Source organism: Panulirus ornatus, chromosome 8 (genome assembly GCF_036320965.1).
Source record: "Panulirus ornatus isolate Po-2019 chromosome 8, ASM3632096v1, whole genome shotgun sequence".
Lineage (NCBI taxonomy): Eukaryota > Metazoa > Arthropoda > Malacostraca > Decapoda > Palinuridae > Panulirus > Panulirus ornatus.
The window spans coordinates 8,896,992-8,914,226 of NC_092231.1; the positions used below are offsets into that span (position 1 = coordinate 8,896,992).

Genomic DNA, 17,235 nt, shown 5'->3' on the forward strand with positions numbered 1-17,235 from the left:
CTATTACGCCGTTCTGTTCTTAATCTATTTCTTCTCACGTGTAAGTTGCTCATAAAGAATCCTTTCTTCTCCTTAGATTTATCTCACTGTTGGAGGAATAGATGTATCATGACCAAACATAACTTTGCCCCATCTTTTTCTGATTATATCCGTCATCCTTGTCTGCTATTGATGAGACTCAGTGAGTTTTAACCAAGTAACAACATCACTGTATCCTCTCGAATGACATAATCTACCAAGTCTCCAATCTTCTCATGATTTGACCGTTGAGCTCGATAGGTCACTTAAGAGTTTATGATTTAAGACTGTCATTATTACATTACTTACCATCGGTGACAAAATAAGCCAAAGTTGTCGGTACATAACGTGTGACACGATTGTTTATATTTACAACATAGCAACCTTAAGGATACAAGCTCGATGTCTGGTTGTAAGGAAATATATCCTTCGTCAGTATCGTCATTAAGAAAAATATTTTTTAGTATTGTTCTGTGGATCATTGTCTCAAATTCTCAGATTAGGGCCTCAGCTACCCGTACCGTCTCAGCTAAAATGAAAAAAGAAATATTACTCATGCTTTTTTAGCTTCATACTGTTCCGTATGTATCAGCTCGAGGAAACTCTATAGAATATCTAAGGTTATCATTTAATGTAAAGAGGCTTTTTATTGAGATATATTCCATTTATAACGAGTTAGTATCTAAATCTAAGTGAACAAATTGTCATCTAAATCGCGGGGCACAAGATAAAGTTTTTGGGACACCGCTTGAATGATATCAGATAAATTATACAACACGTAAACTGTTAAAGAAAGTTTTACTTCACGAAATTTGTAACGTAGAATTTATTCGTGAATGAAGAAGATGCTTTGGTCAAACCTTTGAGCGACAATATCTCCTAGACTCCATTTGTCCCACTATCTACTGTAGGAAAAGCCTCTGTCATGTGAATTCTTCTATTCCTCCTGTACCTCCCAGGTTAACGAGAAGAGCAACTCACCTCTGGGAGAGACTCGATGAAGGAGTGGATGTTGGCCTGCTTGGCGGCGGAGACGATCTCGTCCTGCCTCACGACCCGGGTGTTGTCGCCGTAGGCGATGTTCTCGGCGATGGTGCGGTCGAAGAGCACTGGCTCCTGAGACACAAGACCCAGTTGTCTCCTCACCCATCCGACGTTCAGGGCCTGGATGTCTCGACCGTTGATGTTCTGAGAGACACACAGAGAGAGACAGATGATAAAGAAGTAAAAATTATATGTATATTTCCTTCCACATTGCTAACACTCTGCCAGACCCTTCTTTCAAAACGCCATGAGTGTAGAGACCTACCACTTTGCCATCCTTAGCGTCGTAAAACCTCTCGAGCAGACTTATGATCGTGGACTTGCCGCAGCCAGAGCTCCCCACCAGGGCTAGGGTCTTGCCCCTGCCCACACCCACCTCCAGACCGCACAGGATGGGCACGTCGGGGCGACTCGGGTACGTGAAGTGCACGCCAGTCAGTTGGACATCCTGTACGCCTTCACTCTGCCGTGGGACAGGACAGTGAAAGGGATATCTCAAGACAGGTGAGCCATACCATTTATGTATCAGGCTTTTGAACGATTGTCGGATTACGTCAGCTGCCTCATGGAATTATCTTCATGAATAGTAGGGATTTGTAAGCAGGTCTGGAATGACTGAAGGATATCTGACATCTAGTGATGATAACAGAAATGATGTGAGATGACAAAGATTTTTTACAACACCCGTTACAGCATTTCTGAGCATTGACCCCTAATGTGTCTGGCATTTGTCGAAATAAAAAAAAAAAAAAGGCCAAAATTATATTATTAATGAATGCCGATAAGACATAGCTCTGGGCTGACTGAAGAACATCTACCGTAACTCACCGGCCTCAGTCCGACGTCGGAGGAAGCGTCTATGGTCGGGACTCGCTCGAGCATGAAGAAGACCCTGGCAGCTGCCACCTTCGCCTTGCTGTAGTTCGGAGCAAAAGCCACCGCCTGCCCCACCATCATGGTCCCCAAGATCATGGCCTCAGCCACCCTGCAGGGAGTACCTCTTTTACCAACACACGTAACACGGCTATGGCAGACGACCACTCACAAGGACTACAGCCTAACACAGGACATCGAAGTAACCATAAGACCTACGAGTAACCTGTGAACCGCTATGTTGGGTGAGGTTTACAACACATAGATGTGTGTGTGTCTGTGCAGCGTAGGGGGTCGAAAAGAGAGTAAGGAGTTGGTATGGGTCTCTGTGAGTTGTGGGGTCTGGCGTTAAAAGAATTACGGCGAATGCAATGTAGGTGTTCACCTTGGATAACATGCATCTCAAAGACAGGTTCTGTGAAAGGTGAAGACATCTTGACGTGTATCTATTGTTTACAGCGGTAGTTAGTTCAAGCTAAGCTCATAAGTAATAGTCAGATTATGTTTCTAGTAGTCAGGGTAGTGATTAACTTTTGGTGATGAATGGTTACTGACTGACTCACAATGGTATCGTCCTGACTCAACTAACTCATTTATCATACTCTTACTTGAAGACACTCTCGTAGCTGAGTTCCCGCTGCTGAACCAGGTAGCCCCCGTAGAACATACTGACGGCGTAGGCGTAAAAGGGCATGGCTTGAGCAAACCCAAAGGTGGCACCTGGAAGATACATTGTCTTAAATTCGTTCTCTAATGTTCCCCCAGGGAAAAAAGGAAATGGTTAAGCAGAGTTGAAAATGTCCTCCATCTGAGTTTTTGTTTAATCTTTTATGATGGCTGAGATGATTTATCTCATACACTTAGAAAAGCAGAGATGTCGTGTCGTAAGGATACGACACCGGAAAAGTATAAGATCCTAAATTGTTTCAGAACTTTCCAATAGTGAACCCAGTGTTGTAATGACGAGCCAATCATGCACTCAAAACTACGACACCGTCTTCTCCCACCAACTTCCCCTTTACTCACTCTTGGGAGGATAGAAGACAACAGGCTTGTTACAGTACCTCTCAGGTGGCACTTCCTGAGTGCCTCCAGGTGGGGTTTATTCACCGACTTGGAGTACTGGTTAGCGAAGTGTTCCTCCTTGTGCAGCGACGCCACCGTCCGGATGTTGGTGATGGCCTCGATTGCTATCTGTAGGATGAGAGCCACTACATCAAAAGGAAGACTCAGATGCTTCCAGACCTCAGACACTTAGAAGAGCAAGAAGTTATGTGCTCAAATATAGGATCATACAAGCGGTTAGTAACAGGGACGGTGAGTGAAACCGAAATACTAAACATTGTGATTTTGCTGATCCAGTCACCTGCAACATGACCTGGCCATAGGATATGATACGAGCCATATGATATGATCCTGTGACCTAATTCTTTGAGCAACACAAGAACCGTCAGCTGACCCTCGTCTCAGTGGATCAAGTTTTACACCACTATAGGCAGATGCTCGTCTTTCAGAGATGCAATGTGAGTGAGAGAGATGTCAACTGTGTGACGCCTCTTGTGAAACACTGATAAACAGAACAGACGCTCTCTCAAAGGTATTAATGGTTTACTCTTCTAATTTACATAGGATACTTTCCTAATACCTGATGTAATCTTTCATTGGTTATTAATAGTAAAAGTGACCATCCACTACCCTTACCATCCACTACCCTTACCATCCACTACCCTTTCTCTCCTGCCCACTTTCGGCATATCACACAGTTCTATCGCACATGCAAGCGGTGCTTCCCTGAATACCTCCCATTCCTTTCGCACTCCCCTTGAGACATATTCCTCCCAGTAGCTCACCTTGCCAGCTTGGTCCAAGGTCTTGGACTCGGTGACGCTCTGGCCCATGAGGATCTTGCTCTGCAGGTAGACGGCCAGCAACACGAAGGGCACGAAGGGCACCATAAGCAGACCCAAGCGCCAGTCGTAGTAGAGCGAGAGGACGATGCTGATACCCAGAGTGGTGATGGCTTGAACGATGGTGCCAACCCGAGTCCCCGTAGCCTGTACGGTAGCAAGTATTAGCTAGTCAGCAGCCTCCTGTATCCCTGGCGGTAGGTGTAAGTACTAGCCAATAACTGTAACTGATCCCTCAAGGAGTGATGATTGCTATAGTCTTTGACACGTAGTTGTAACAGCTTCAGTTGGGTTTGTTCTATGGGCAACAGGGAGTTAGCACGCCCTTACTTGCAGCCTATTCATTTTAATTCTTACAGTGACGAAGGTGTTAATGAGACCTCATATCGCTACTCTCCCTATTATTGCTTTTTTATAGTCATATCTATAGACCCGTTCATACACGACATTCCTGCAACAGGTACTCACTTACCCCTTGTACAGCAGAGGCGTCTGCAGACAAGCGCGAACACAGAGTACCCACAGAATTCTTGTCGTTGTCGAACCAAGCCATCTCCTGACGCAGCATGGCAGCGAAGGTCAACTTCCTCAGCCGTAAAGTAAGACTTTCGCCGGACAGTGAGAACATATACACCTGTCCACATGAAACAGACATCCAGCAAACTCTCCAAAAAATTTCTTATATTGATATTTGTGAGGAAATGTGTTACGTCTGCAATAGTCACTAAGGATATGGGTGTTATGCAATATGATGGTATTCTGAAGGCAGTGAATGAAGTTCTCTGTGCGTATGATACAATAGTCTTAGTCGATCCTTGATGTTATCAAGTAAAAGGCATTAAGTGTATAGTAAATGTTCCGTATCTTTTAGTTATTCAATGATAATGAATGTTAAGAATTACTGAGGTGACGAATCATGAACATTTATATCTATGTCAAAACGATGGAAAAAAAAAGAAAAGAATTGATGATATACATCGTGATCAGCAGGTTATACAGACCATGACAAAGATTTGGGTAAAAATTCTTTAAATTTTGACTAGAAAGACTAAGGTTCATATTTTTCCAGACTTTAACAAAAATGAAAGTAATGAAGAAAAAAAAACTCCTTAACAAGGACTCGGGCGAGCAAGTTTTAAAACCTTGACAAAGATTTAGTCACGATCTTTTCCTCTGAACTTGACCAAGACTCAGATGTAGAGGTCTCTAGGCCTCGATGAGAACCCCAGAGCCTGAGGGAGTACGTGTGGCAGGCAGCAACTCAGATGTAGAGGTCTCTAGGCCTCGATGAGAACCCCAGAGCCTGAGGGAGTACGTGTGGCAGGCAGCAAGAGTGAGAAGAGAAGAGCCACAACAGCCTCACCCACCTGCATGAACATAGCGAGTGCCGTTATTATACCAATGAGGAGGAACATCAGAGCGTAGAAGTTGGCTTCCTCTCGCGCCTTCCCCTCCTCCGCGATAGACAGTGTCTGAAGAAAAAAGATATATATATATATATATATATATGAGCGGTATGTGCTGGCCCTGCCTATTAACAATATCCGGTCGTGGGTATATACTCTCTCTCTCTCTCTCTCTCTCTCTCTCTCTCTCTCTCTCTCTCTCTCTCTCTCTCTCTCTCTCTCTCTCTCTCTCTCTCTCTCTCTCTCTCTCAACCAGGACCTGCCCAGACAAAACCCGTTTCCAGAAACGCTCCACCTAAAAACCATTTCCCAACGACACTTCGCCCCGGTAGCACTTCACTCCACGAGGAGCACTTCGCTTTCACAACACTTCTCTCTCGCAACGCTACATCATAGGACTCACCGTACCTGCACCTCATCATCAAGAACTCACAGTTACACAGCTACAGATCGTAGATGTCGCCAGCTGCTACACCTCAGTACAGCAGTACTAAATCACAGTCCAGAACTCAGTGCAAGACTTTCTAACCCTAGAGTCATACCTCACTCCTCATCCCGGCATCGTTCTCCACACTGGAATGTGTGGTTCCAGCATTCGTCACCCTGGACCTAATAAGGCAGCAACACCACACACTCCACAACTCAGGTCAAGTGGGACTTACCCCCAGCACTTCCCCGAACAAAATAGCGAAGAGCGGTATGGAGGTGCCCTGAGCTGCCGAACTCAGGATCCCCAGCAGGATGAAGAGCCACTCAGGAGCGTTCATCTTCAGGATCTTTAAGGTAGACACATCTCCCAGCTCTTCTTCCTCAACCTGGAAATAAGATAGTCTTAACAAGAGGCGTAGTACGTAGCTGGCTAGGCTATCCTTTCATTCCATCTATCTTCCTTTCTTTCTGTTTCCAGTATCAGTTCAAAGAGGAAAAAAATAGTATTAACCTATTTCGATGATCGCCTATTGTACATACTGAGCATACGATATCATAAGGGTCTTTGTATTTTGAGCCTCCAAAAGAAACATGTTTTCTTCCTCTCGTTTTCCGGTAATAGGTTATAAAATGTCATCAAGTACAGAGTTTCATTATGAAGATCTGTTACGTTTACAGACATACGTCACTCGTACCGTTGTGTGGACCCTTCTCCTACTTTCTTGTGGTCTTTGGCTATTCTAGTCTGCAGGCGGCAGGCAGGCCCTCTGTGACACAACGTTGGTCTGCTCAAGACAGATGGACCGCGCAGACAATCAGAGGGTCTTAGTGTTTACCACATCGAGGCCAACCTGAACATTCGTCTTACTGTACAATCTTGAGCTACTGGAACGCCATAACATTGAGCTACTGAAACGCCAAAACATTTTAGCCAAGACCTGAACGCCTAGGGCTCACTACTTGAAACCTTCGATAAAGTAATGATCTTGGATAGTGTCATACTTGAAGGAAACATCCTATCTAGAATTTTAAACTCTGGTTGGGACGTCCTTGTTTGTCTGTTTTGGTAGCAAAGCTCCTCTGAGATTATCCGTCATGGTAAGGAGGCTTTAGTTAGCTCATATCTCTTGAGAGACATGACTACCCAAGGTAGGTAAATACCTTGCAAGAATTCTTCTCAGAGATAAGGACGAGGTTGGTGGATATCTGTCTCGTCTTTCATGTGTGCTAAGAGCCTAACTTGGTCTCAAGCATTGGTGACACTGACGCAGGCAAATCATGGAAGTTATATATGTATTTACGTTTTCTATAGTCTTACTGGTGACGAAAACGGTAGAGTTGATGATGTCTGTATCTCAAATTCAAAAAAAGCCAGTCTTTGTGTCACGTTCTGTGTCATGCGAGCGAAGTATAGAACATAGAAATAAAACCACGTAGTCAACCAATGATGTTGTACAGCCGTTAACGTAAGCGAGTTATCTGTACGTTTTCTTTATGTCGTAAACTCACCACAGACGAGGAAGGAGTTTGCTCGTAAGAGGGTCTTTTCTTATTTTCTTTCTTTTTACCTTTTCCTCCACTACGGTGGCGTGCGGGGTGGACTTCGCCGAGGAGAGCCGACGGCGTCGGATAGACTGCCTGACGGTCGGGCTGAAGGACACCGCTACGGGAGTCATGTTGGCCGCGTCCTCCAGCAGCTCTTGGCTCAGGTCGGACATGACGCCAGCTTCCTCCGCTGCCTGCCGGGTCTGGGATGAAGTCTCATTACCATCTTAAAAGAAAAACAAAAAGAAAAAACAAGTTTGATCCGTTACGTAAGTTGTGTATGATATACGTCCACGATGTTCTATGTTGTATTTCATAAACATGTTTTTAAATGCACTGAAGACCTACAAAACTCTAATGGTACATAGTTATCATAGAATATGATAAAAATACGAAAACGTATGTGTGAGAAAATTACGTTGGCTTGGTAGCTGTGCATCGATGAAGTTAACATTCACCAGCAACAAATCTAAATGAGACAATATCATTTGACCTGATGGATGTACGTGAAATGGATGGACCTATTGACACACAGATGCCACAGACTTAAGGTAGCAAGCTATATTGAGGAACAAACTTGAAATGAAAACACTCACCCTAGGATAGAGTTTTGTGATCAAGAAGAAATATGGTTATGAAAAGGGTGTAAAAGAAAAATGACAAGAAAAAAGATACATCATATACTACAATATCTAAAGAATTAGATATTGTAGTAAATATTTTAGAAAATTATTTTGTCTTATCCCATGCCGTTACTAGTTGAATATCTAGCATGTCCTCTAGATACTTTACCTAACATAAGCAGAGACACAAAGCGGTATAAAGGTTAGTTAATCCTTCTGGCTGGAGCGTATGAGAAACGTTACCCTTTTGCTTGGCGAGGTCTGCAGGAGAGACCTGAGCAGTGACCAGGCCGTAGTAGAGACCCTCGCGTTTCATCAGTTCGTCGTGGGTCCCTTCCTCAACCACCACGCCCTTGTCAAACACGACGATCTTATCGGCCGTCTTGATGGTAGTGAGCCGGTGAGCCACGATGATGGTGGTACGACCCAGCCTGACCTACAGGCCAAACAACATTGCTAGTCAGAGGGAGATTTCCTGAGTCGGATAGAATAGCATATGTCTTTTTTATATGAGACAGAACTGCGTTTGTGCTTTTGGTAAACGCCTCGAACAAGGGTTCCTTGTCAAGTGGAAATGGTTTATGCAGAAGCTACAATCCTACATGTGAACAAAGTACGCATTTGTTTACAATGTGTCATGCTTATGTGGTCATTTGTTTTCATCTTTGTGAGGCATTGGGTTAGAGAACCTATCGATGAGGCAGCTAAGACAGGGGGAAGCAGGGATCGTTCAGGCTCTGTCCTGTTTTGAGGCACTTAATGATCTTATTAAAGAACTCACCCGTGTGTGGTGTTGACCTAGTGGTGAGGTTACTGACCTTATCAAGCGCCTGTTGCACCACAGCCTCGCTCTGCATGTCGAGGGCTGAAGTGGCCTCGTCTAGCAGCAGGATACGTGGCTGGCGCACCAGCGCGCGGGCGATGGCTATCCGCTGCTTCTGTCCACCAGACATCTGGGCTCCGCGCTCACCCACGAGCGTCTCATATTGCTGTTCGATAAGAAACCTTCATGAACTCATAGGAAAAGACGAGCGGATCAGATTTCAATGACGTAACCAAGATCAGTTACTAAGGTCTTAAAATGGGAGTAGGTTGGAGACGCCAGCCGGGCTAGGGAAAGTCCCAATTCAACACTCGCTAATTCGTCCCGATTTAGCGAGTGTTGAAGTGGTACCTTGAACCATCTTTACCTCCGTGAAGGATTTGTTGGTTTTCCTCACCATCTCATTGAAAACTAAGGCAACTGGCTGATGTCTTAATGTCTTCTCTATCATGCACCAGCCACCTATATAGATATAATGTAATACAAGATGAATTATTTAGACAAGAGAACGTCTTACAGAGAAAACGGCTTACGTTTTCGCATGTTATAATTTCTAATTGCTAAAGAAATTAAGAGTTGCATAAAAAAAAATGCCTAGTCAATTTCATCCGCGTTGCAATGCACTGCTGGACCCGGCCTTTAAGAAAGCAGGCATCACCAGAGACCCAGGCATACATGACTGGCTTTGATCCTATACGTAACCATCCACCTTGAACATACATGCCACAGCAATCCTGTAATGAATGTGTAATACTTCAATTTCTCTCTTTATTTTTGGATGCCGCCACGCCACTCGCTTGGCCTTTGGCAACACCTCCCCAAAGGGGCTTTGAAGTAAACCTTCCATCTGTCTCTTTCCCTTTGGATGCCCCTATTCCCCGGTAACGGAAGGTAAATTAAAGAGGCAGGAGAGCCTGGGCCCAGAGCTTGCTTCCTGGCTTAAAAGTTCAAACCTTGGGAATGGCACCTATGGTGTTATGAAGGAATGATCTTGCTTTCCATATGAGACAATTGACAGAGACTCGCTCCTTCCTGACACACAAGCACAGGTAACTTAGACGTATAGAGACGATTCTCCTCTATAGGATTTAACACAATTTCTAGTTTAGATATATATATGTGTTACTTCTTTTCTCTTTCTTTTTTTTCTAAGAGCCGTGTGTATATATAGCAAAATATAAATGAGTATAGATGATATAGATTTATGGTTTCAAAACAAAATGAGTATAGATGATATAGATTTATGGTTTCAAAACAAAATGAGTATAGATGATATAAACTTATGGTTTCAAAACAAAATGAGTATGGATGATGTAAACCTATGGTTTCAAATCAAGAAAATATCCAAACACGACCTTCCTTAAATCCAAGCTTCAGTGCAAAACTAAAGGTGTGTAATGGAAGAGATAGTGATTGCAACATAGGCAAAATGACTGATTTTATGATTCCTATAATTCATCTGACGCTTGAGAATCTATACGCAAGATTAGTGGTAACGCAAAAGAAAAAAAAAAAGGATAGAAAAAGAAATATATGATCCGTGGCTTCGTTGCATTACATAGGACAGCTAGAGAATAGATGTGTGAACGGATGCGGACACTTTCTTCGCCTGTTCGTAGCGCTACCTCGCTAACGCGGGAAACGGCGATCAAGTCCGTAAAGGGGAGGGGGGGAGTGGGGAAAAGATAAGATATTAACCTTAGGGAGCCAAGTCCGTAAAGGGAAGAGGGGGGGAGTGGGGGAAAAGATAAGATATTAACCTTCGGGAGCCAAGGGCGTAAAAGGAAGAGGGGGGAGGGGCGGGAAAGATAAGATATTAACCTTAGGGAGCCAAGGGCGTAAAAGGAAAAGGAGGGAAGGGATGGGGGAAAAGAGAAAGATAAGATATTAACCTTAGGGAGCCAAGTCCGTAAAGGGAAGAGGGGGAAAAGCTTCAAAAACATAAGATATTAACCTTCGGGAGCCAAGGGCGTAAAGGGAAGAGGTGGGCGGGAGGAGGGCGGGAAAAAGATAAGAAGATCTTAACCTTCGGGAGCTTCATGATAAAGTCGTGGGCGTTGGCTTCCTTAGCAGCCTGGTGGACGTCGATCATAGAGACGCCATCCTTGCCGTAACGGATGTTCTCAGCGATGGTGGTGGCGAAGAGCACCGGCTCCTGGCCCACCACTCCAACCTGGTCCCGCAACCAACCCAGGTTGAGGCCGCTGATGGGACGCCCGTCCAGCAGGACCTGTGGGCAACGTGAACACTAGCACGAACGTACGCACGAACGTTATGAACATCACGTACACACGAACGTCATGACCATCACGTACACACAAACATCATGACCATCACGCACACACTAACATCATCAACATCACGTACACACGAACATCATGACCATCACGCACACATTAACATCATCAACATCACGTACACCATCACGCACACATTGACATCATGAACATCACGTACACATTAACATCATCAACATCGCTCAAAATATGCCGAAGTCAAAGGCCATCTCGAGTAGGGAAAAACATCTGACGTGAAAGAGGAAGAGAGAGGAAATTGATCAGGGCTTCATCGGTGTTTGAATACTTGGCCCTTAAAGGTTGAAAGAGAGGAGGTGGAGGGAGAAGAAAAAAACATCCCAAAGCTTAGTTGTTCTTCACACAAGCTATGGGAGACAGAAGACGGTGTTCGAGAGAAAGAGAGAGAGAGAGAGAGAGAGAGAGAGAGAGAGAGAGAGAGAGAGAGAGAGAGAGAGAGAGAGAGAGAGAGAGAGAGACTGCACCTTTCGATACGAGTTGACCAGAAGAAAAGCAAATGGAAATGGCTTCAGACTTACGCTTCCCGCGAGAGGGTCATAAAAGCGTTGTATCAGCTGGATACAGGTAGACTTGCCACAGCCAGAGGATCCTACCAGAGCCACCGTCTGTCCAGGGTCCACACGCAGACTCACGCCCTTCAGCACCTCCACGTTGGGGCGGGACGGGTAGTTGAACTGGACGTCTTTGAACTCTGCGGAGGAAGACTTCATGACAATTTAGAACTTCACGTAGCTCTAAAGGATGTTCTCAAACCACCAATTTTAGTGTCCTCATTTTCGACATAGTCTATGACTGCTGGAAAATCGAAATTTCACATTGAAAACCTCGAGACCTGAGCGAGACTGCAATTCACAGTATTTGTCCTTACACAAAGTTTACAGTGTATTTCCGCTAACACATCTCTCCTTGTTGGTAAGAGACATTCGCTGGTGCAGTCCAACATTATGAAGACACTCTCTCACTTGATATCTCTCCACACAAAAAGTCTATGTTCTTCACAAAGAAAAAAAAAAAAGATAAAAGGAATCTTCTCTGACCAGGGTTTGGATTCGAGATCCTCCTTCCACATTTGCTTTGGGAAATATAAGCATAGAAATAGGACCAGTTCACAGAGTCTGAAATGGAATAGCGCATTCCAGACGGAGACTTAGAAATTTGGATCTTGTTATTAGAACACCTTATCTCTGAGCCTGTCAGGGTGTACAGCTATAGTGTGAGGTCTTGGATGCAGTGCGAAACTGGAAAGATGCAATGACTGGAATCACTGAAAAAATTTTCCATCGACTAAACACAAGTTCTGGAAATATTTCCAGCAACCAACAGCAAGTTCTGGAGATATTTCCAGCAACCAACAGCAAGTTCTGGAAATATTTCCAGCAACCAACAGCAAGTTCTGGAAATATTTCCAGCAACCAACAGCAAGTTCTGGAAATATATTTCCAACGACTAACCACAAATTTTGGAAATACTTCCATCCACTGTTCATAAGTTCTGGAATTATCTTCTCCATCGACTGTTCGCAAGTTCTGGAAATGTTTCCAGCGAGTAACCACAAGTTTTGGAAATATTTCCAGCTACTAAGAAGTTCCGGAAGTACCTCCATCGATTCATCACAAGTTCTGGAAACATTTCCAGCAACCGACCAAAATCAAGCGCCTTAGATCGTGCACACGATTACCAGATCAACTGACGCAGATCCGAACCTGAAAGAAAAACTTCCAGTATTCCTGGTACCACAACCATGGTGTGTGTGTGTGTGTGTGTGTGTGTGTGTGTGTGTGTGTGTGTGTGTCATCACATTCCAGTCTGCTTAGCCTCTGCGATGAAGCCCAAGGATAAGGTAGAATCACTTCCTCCGCTCATTCGGCGACCTTGGAAACACTACTGCTGTTGCGGTATGTTGTCAGACCACAAGTGTCTTTCGCCTCAAGTCTATAACAAGCTTTCCCACCCCGGGATATATCATTAGTTTAAATGACGCACTCTCACTTTTCAAGTCCCACCGCTGGGATATGTGGTCGGCTCAACCCCAGTAGCCTCCACTACCAAAGGAAGAAGAGGGTAAACCATAGTGTCACCCGTCTTACTTGGCGAAGGGAACTGGAAACTTGAATCTTTAATTATTTCGTGTATCAGAATTACTTTTTTAAGACTCAAAGACAATCATAGCTTTTAAGACAGAAGCTTATAAACTATTTTAATTGTTTATTGATTTGTTTGTTTGGTTGTTTGTTTGTTGGTTTGTATGAAGAATCGTGGAACGTACCGATCGTCCCTTTGATGTCCTTCGGACGTTCTCCCAGTGGACTGGTCGGGTCGATGGTGGATTTCCTCTCGACGATGTCGTAGATGGTGGCAGCGGCTCCTCTGGCCACGTTGAACGCCTCCATGTAAGGCGCTGCTTGACCCACGTTCATGGCTCCCATCAGCACACTGAAGAACACCTGAGAGAGAGAGGGAAGGATGTCAGGATCTTGCCGTTGACACAATGTTGGGGGTGTGTGGCGACGACAAGTCGGCAGCCGTGGGTCGTTTTAAAAGGTCAGAGAGAGAGAGAGAGAGAGAGAGAGAGAGAGAGAGAGAGAGAGAGAGAGAGAGAGAGGAAACGAAGGCTTTTCCTTTTTCCTTTTTTTTTTTTGTAACTCATGGAATGATGTCTAAATCACAGATGAAACAGACTTTACATTATTTTGTATCTATGCAAAGAGAATAACAAATGAAATATGAAAAAATAGATAAGTGAAGTCCAGATGTATCCTGTTAGCAGGATACGAATCCTTTGAAGGATAAGACAAAAACTTTGCAACATCCTACGTAATCTCAACCTACTTGGGGTCAGACTAAGACCCTTTGTGACCTCTGTAACCCATTTTGCGCTGCCGCTCACAGGATGAGCAAGGGGTGCACAATGAATTTCCCGAGGTTACCGACACATATCAACCAACCATAAGCAGAGGCCATGGGATTACCTGTCTATTCAGTCCGTAACGCAGAGCCGATCGGAGCCACCTACTATAATGAGCCTGGCTGGGTCGAAGGATCCGTCGCCCTCGGGCGGCCTGGAAGCTAGGATGAGGCCCGTGCCGTAGTAGAAGGCGAAGGAGTACGCGGCATAGATGAGGAGCCACACCATGCCCATCCCTGCTCCCGTCACCAGGCCGCGCTTCTCGCCAGCCTTGCGGGCGTGCACCAGGTTGCTCTCGTACCTGCAGGGGTGTGGCGAGCCAGGAGGAGGAGGAGAAGAGAGGAGGAGTCAGAAACACGATGACATACGGAGATAAAGGCATCGCTACATGGAAGTAGTTACACCACGAGTGAAAAGTCACTTTTGGCGAGACTGTATCAATGGGAGTAACAGTCAAAGGACTTCTCACTCCAAAGGAGTCGATGTATCCCTGCTACTGGATGTAACGCAGCCATGGGCTGCAGTAGCCTTTCGAAAGAGAGGGTTGGGGTAGCACCAGGACTCTTTCTTATAAAGAGGTCTTGGAATAATTGTAATTATATATCTTATCTCGTTAGGTAAGCTATATCCAGACAGTTTGTTATTATCTAGCGATTATATTAATCATTCATCATTTATAGAGCGGTGTAGCACTTAAACTCACCCACATTACTCCCCTCTCTGGAAACACATTGATCGTTATTGTGTATATCAGTGCGTGATAAAGAAGTGAATTTCTGAAGTCTTGATTATGTTCAGTGGATATATACCATGATGTTCATGATATATATATATATATATATATATATATATATATATATATATATATATATATATATATATATATATACAAACAAAGTGCATATGAACGCGCACCTTCATAGAACATACAAACCTCCAACAGCCAGGATCGAACCCAGGACCCATGTGCAACAGGCGGAAGCGTTACCGCTAGGAGCGATCATAGCCTAGCGGTATCGCTCCCGCCTGTTGCACAGGGGTCCCGCGTTCGATCCTGGCTGTTGGAGATTTGTGTGATATATATATATATATATGATAGAAATAACATTGATAGTAAAATCATGATAAAGATTATAATGATAATGATGGTAATAATAATGATAATAATAAAAATCATAAACGGTTTATTGAATCTATGCAGCCATTTGGTTAGAAATACACAGTCAAGAGACATTACAGACCTTGGGGTCATCATAATGATACCCAGGTAACTAATCATAATAGACCTTATGATCAAGGTAGGGCTGGAGGCAGGGAGGGAGTGGCTCGCTCTCCAGGGAGGACGAACGGAGATTAAGTCACTGGTAACACGTATCCACCACAACTTAGTCCTCCACCTCAGCAAACCCACATCCGCACATGATCATTACCACAGTCTTCCCGTATCATTCATTCTGTGTACGTTCCCTCACTAACCCCTCTCCTTCCTCCTCCTCCTCTCCTCTGCCAGCTACCAAGAGAGAGAGAGAGAGATAGATAGATAGATAGAGAGAGAGAGAGAGAGAGAGAGAGAGAGAGAGAGAGAGAGAGAGAGAGAGAGAGAGAAAGGTGGAGAGAGAGAGAGAAGGAGTGGAGGGGGATGAGAGAGTAAGAATAGATCGGCAGGAACCCCACCGCACCACCTCCCTCCCTTCCTCCTCACCTCTTAATCTCCTTCTGCTCCCCGCCGAAGGCCACCACCGTCCGGATGGCGGAGATGACCTCCTCGGCGATGCTGCCGGCGCGGGCGTACTCCTTCATCTCCAACGCCGACAGGTTGGACTGAAACTGGGGGGGAATTCCGAGACCTTTAGGATGCCTGGCGTGGTATATGCCGAGGGAGGTGGGAGTGAACAATTTGGGTTCTGATCGCTGGTACTGAAAAATAGGGTCTGTAATCCTGTGATTTTGTGATCTTTTTGTTTTTAAAATGTAACTAATCTTCTTGTGGTGAAGAAAAAGGCGTTAGGTAATGTTAAGGACACTTGATGTCTTAGGTATCTGTGCTGATCTTCTCTTCATGATGTCTTGAATAATTCTTAGCAATGTGGATATATATACATAAAGAAACGGTGATACAGATTAAGAATATAATTAGAATGTAATCAGAATGTAATAATGTAACTATGATGTAATCAGAATGTAATAATGTAATTATGATGTAATCAGAATGTAATGATGTAATTATGATGTAATCAGAATGTAATTATAATGTATTCCGAATATGATTAGAATGTAATCATAATGTACATATAATGTAACCGGAATGCTGACCTTGGCCATGATGCCGGTCGATATGCCAAGGAGCGGGAAGACAGAGAGGATGACCAGCGTCAGCTTCCAGCTGTGGATGAAGGCGTTGATGAGGGACACGACGAAGATGGTCATGAAGAACACGTACATGCCCACCTTCTCGCCTATCCCCTCCTGCAACTTGTTCAGGTCCCTGCGAACAGCGGCAGAGCCCCATCAACTTCAGCCAACCGACCAGGTATATTCATCGAGAGCCATGCTTATTCACAGTGATCCAGGTATATTCACAGAGAGTTGGGCTGTTTTAGCAAAGCTACAGTCTCGGGGACGCATTTAAAGGGGAATATCTTAAAGGATATTAGACTATCAAAAATTTACGCCTATCTTTTTTTCTTTCTTTCTTTCTTAAGTAATTCAGACATTCCTGTGATGATAACAGAAGGTGAAAGAAATGTAATCTATATCTTATATAAAAAGCTTTACTAATCCTCTATTGAAGATTAATGGAGGCATTTTAAAAATAAATAGACTTTACATCACAGTTAACGTGCAAGAAACAGTGGAATGTAAAGTAGAGCATAAATTTCAGAGGAATGTGAAAAGAAGAAATGTCATGGAAGTGGATGAATTTGTTAGGGATGTGAGAAGAAGAAATGTCATGGAAGTGGATAAATGTCGTGTATCTCTATCCAAAAAATCAGTTCGTGGAACACGACCTTACTCAGTGACTCTGCTGGCGAAGTCGTTGGTCTGGTGAGTGTCGAACCAGCCGATCTCTTGCCTTAGGATACTCTGCAGGAACATGCCCCGAAGTCTGTACACCTGCAGGGGGGAATCACGAAGGCAATGTAGTCATCGTTCATTAGATCATCTGTCCCCACGTACGGGAAAAAAATATTGAGAAAGATACTTATAGAAGTTCTCTGTACTAGTTCTTATGTGTTTGTAGACTTGATTCTGACAGTTGGATTGGTTAGGGAGAGAGAGAGAGAGAGAGAGAGAGAGAGAGAGAGAGAGAGAGAGAGAGAGAGAGAGAGAGTGTGTGTGTGTGTGTG

At 44.2% G+C, this 17,235-nt stretch overlaps 1 protein-coding gene across 2 annotated transcripts in view; it reads right to left on the bottom strand.

The window, feature by feature from the left end:
* LOC139749816 (ATP-dependent translocase ABCB1-like) overlaps window positions 1-17,235 on the bottom strand; it is a 63,620-nt gene that overhangs the window by 4,702 nt on the left and 41,683 nt on the right. For both annotated transcript variants that reach the window (XM_071664096.1, XM_071664097.1), the window contains exons 6-24: window positions 16,902-17,002; window positions 16,202-16,373; window positions 15,591-15,715; window positions 13,997-14,189; window positions 13,250-13,427; window positions 11,502-11,674; window positions 10,695-10,898; window positions 8,664-8,834; window positions 8,089-8,281; window positions 7,246-7,448; window positions 5,911-6,063; window positions 5,210-5,314; window positions 4,315-4,476; window positions 3,786-3,989; window positions 3,000-3,129; window positions 2,544-2,655; window positions 1,891-2,047; window positions 1,328-1,525; window positions 1,000-1,206 (exon numbers count right to left, since the gene is read on the bottom strand). In XM_071664096.1, the coding sequence (XP_071520197.1) occupies window positions 1,000-1,206; window positions 1,328-1,525; window positions 1,891-2,047; window positions 2,544-2,655; window positions 3,000-3,129; window positions 3,786-3,989; window positions 4,315-4,476; window positions 5,210-5,314; window positions 5,911-6,063; window positions 7,246-7,448; window positions 8,089-8,281; window positions 8,664-8,834; window positions 10,695-10,898; window positions 11,502-11,674; window positions 13,250-13,427; window positions 13,997-14,189; window positions 15,591-15,715; window positions 16,202-16,373; window positions 16,902-17,002 (3,141 nt within the window). The remainder of the gene's footprint in view (window positions 1-999; window positions 1,207-1,327; window positions 1,526-1,890; window positions 2,048-2,543; window positions 2,656-2,999; window positions 3,130-3,785; window positions 3,990-4,314; window positions 4,477-5,209; window positions 5,315-5,910; window positions 6,064-7,245; window positions 7,449-8,088; window positions 8,282-8,663; window positions 8,835-10,694; window positions 10,899-11,501; window positions 11,675-13,249; window positions 13,428-13,996; window positions 14,190-15,590; window positions 15,716-16,201; window positions 16,374-16,901; window positions 17,003-17,235) is intronic.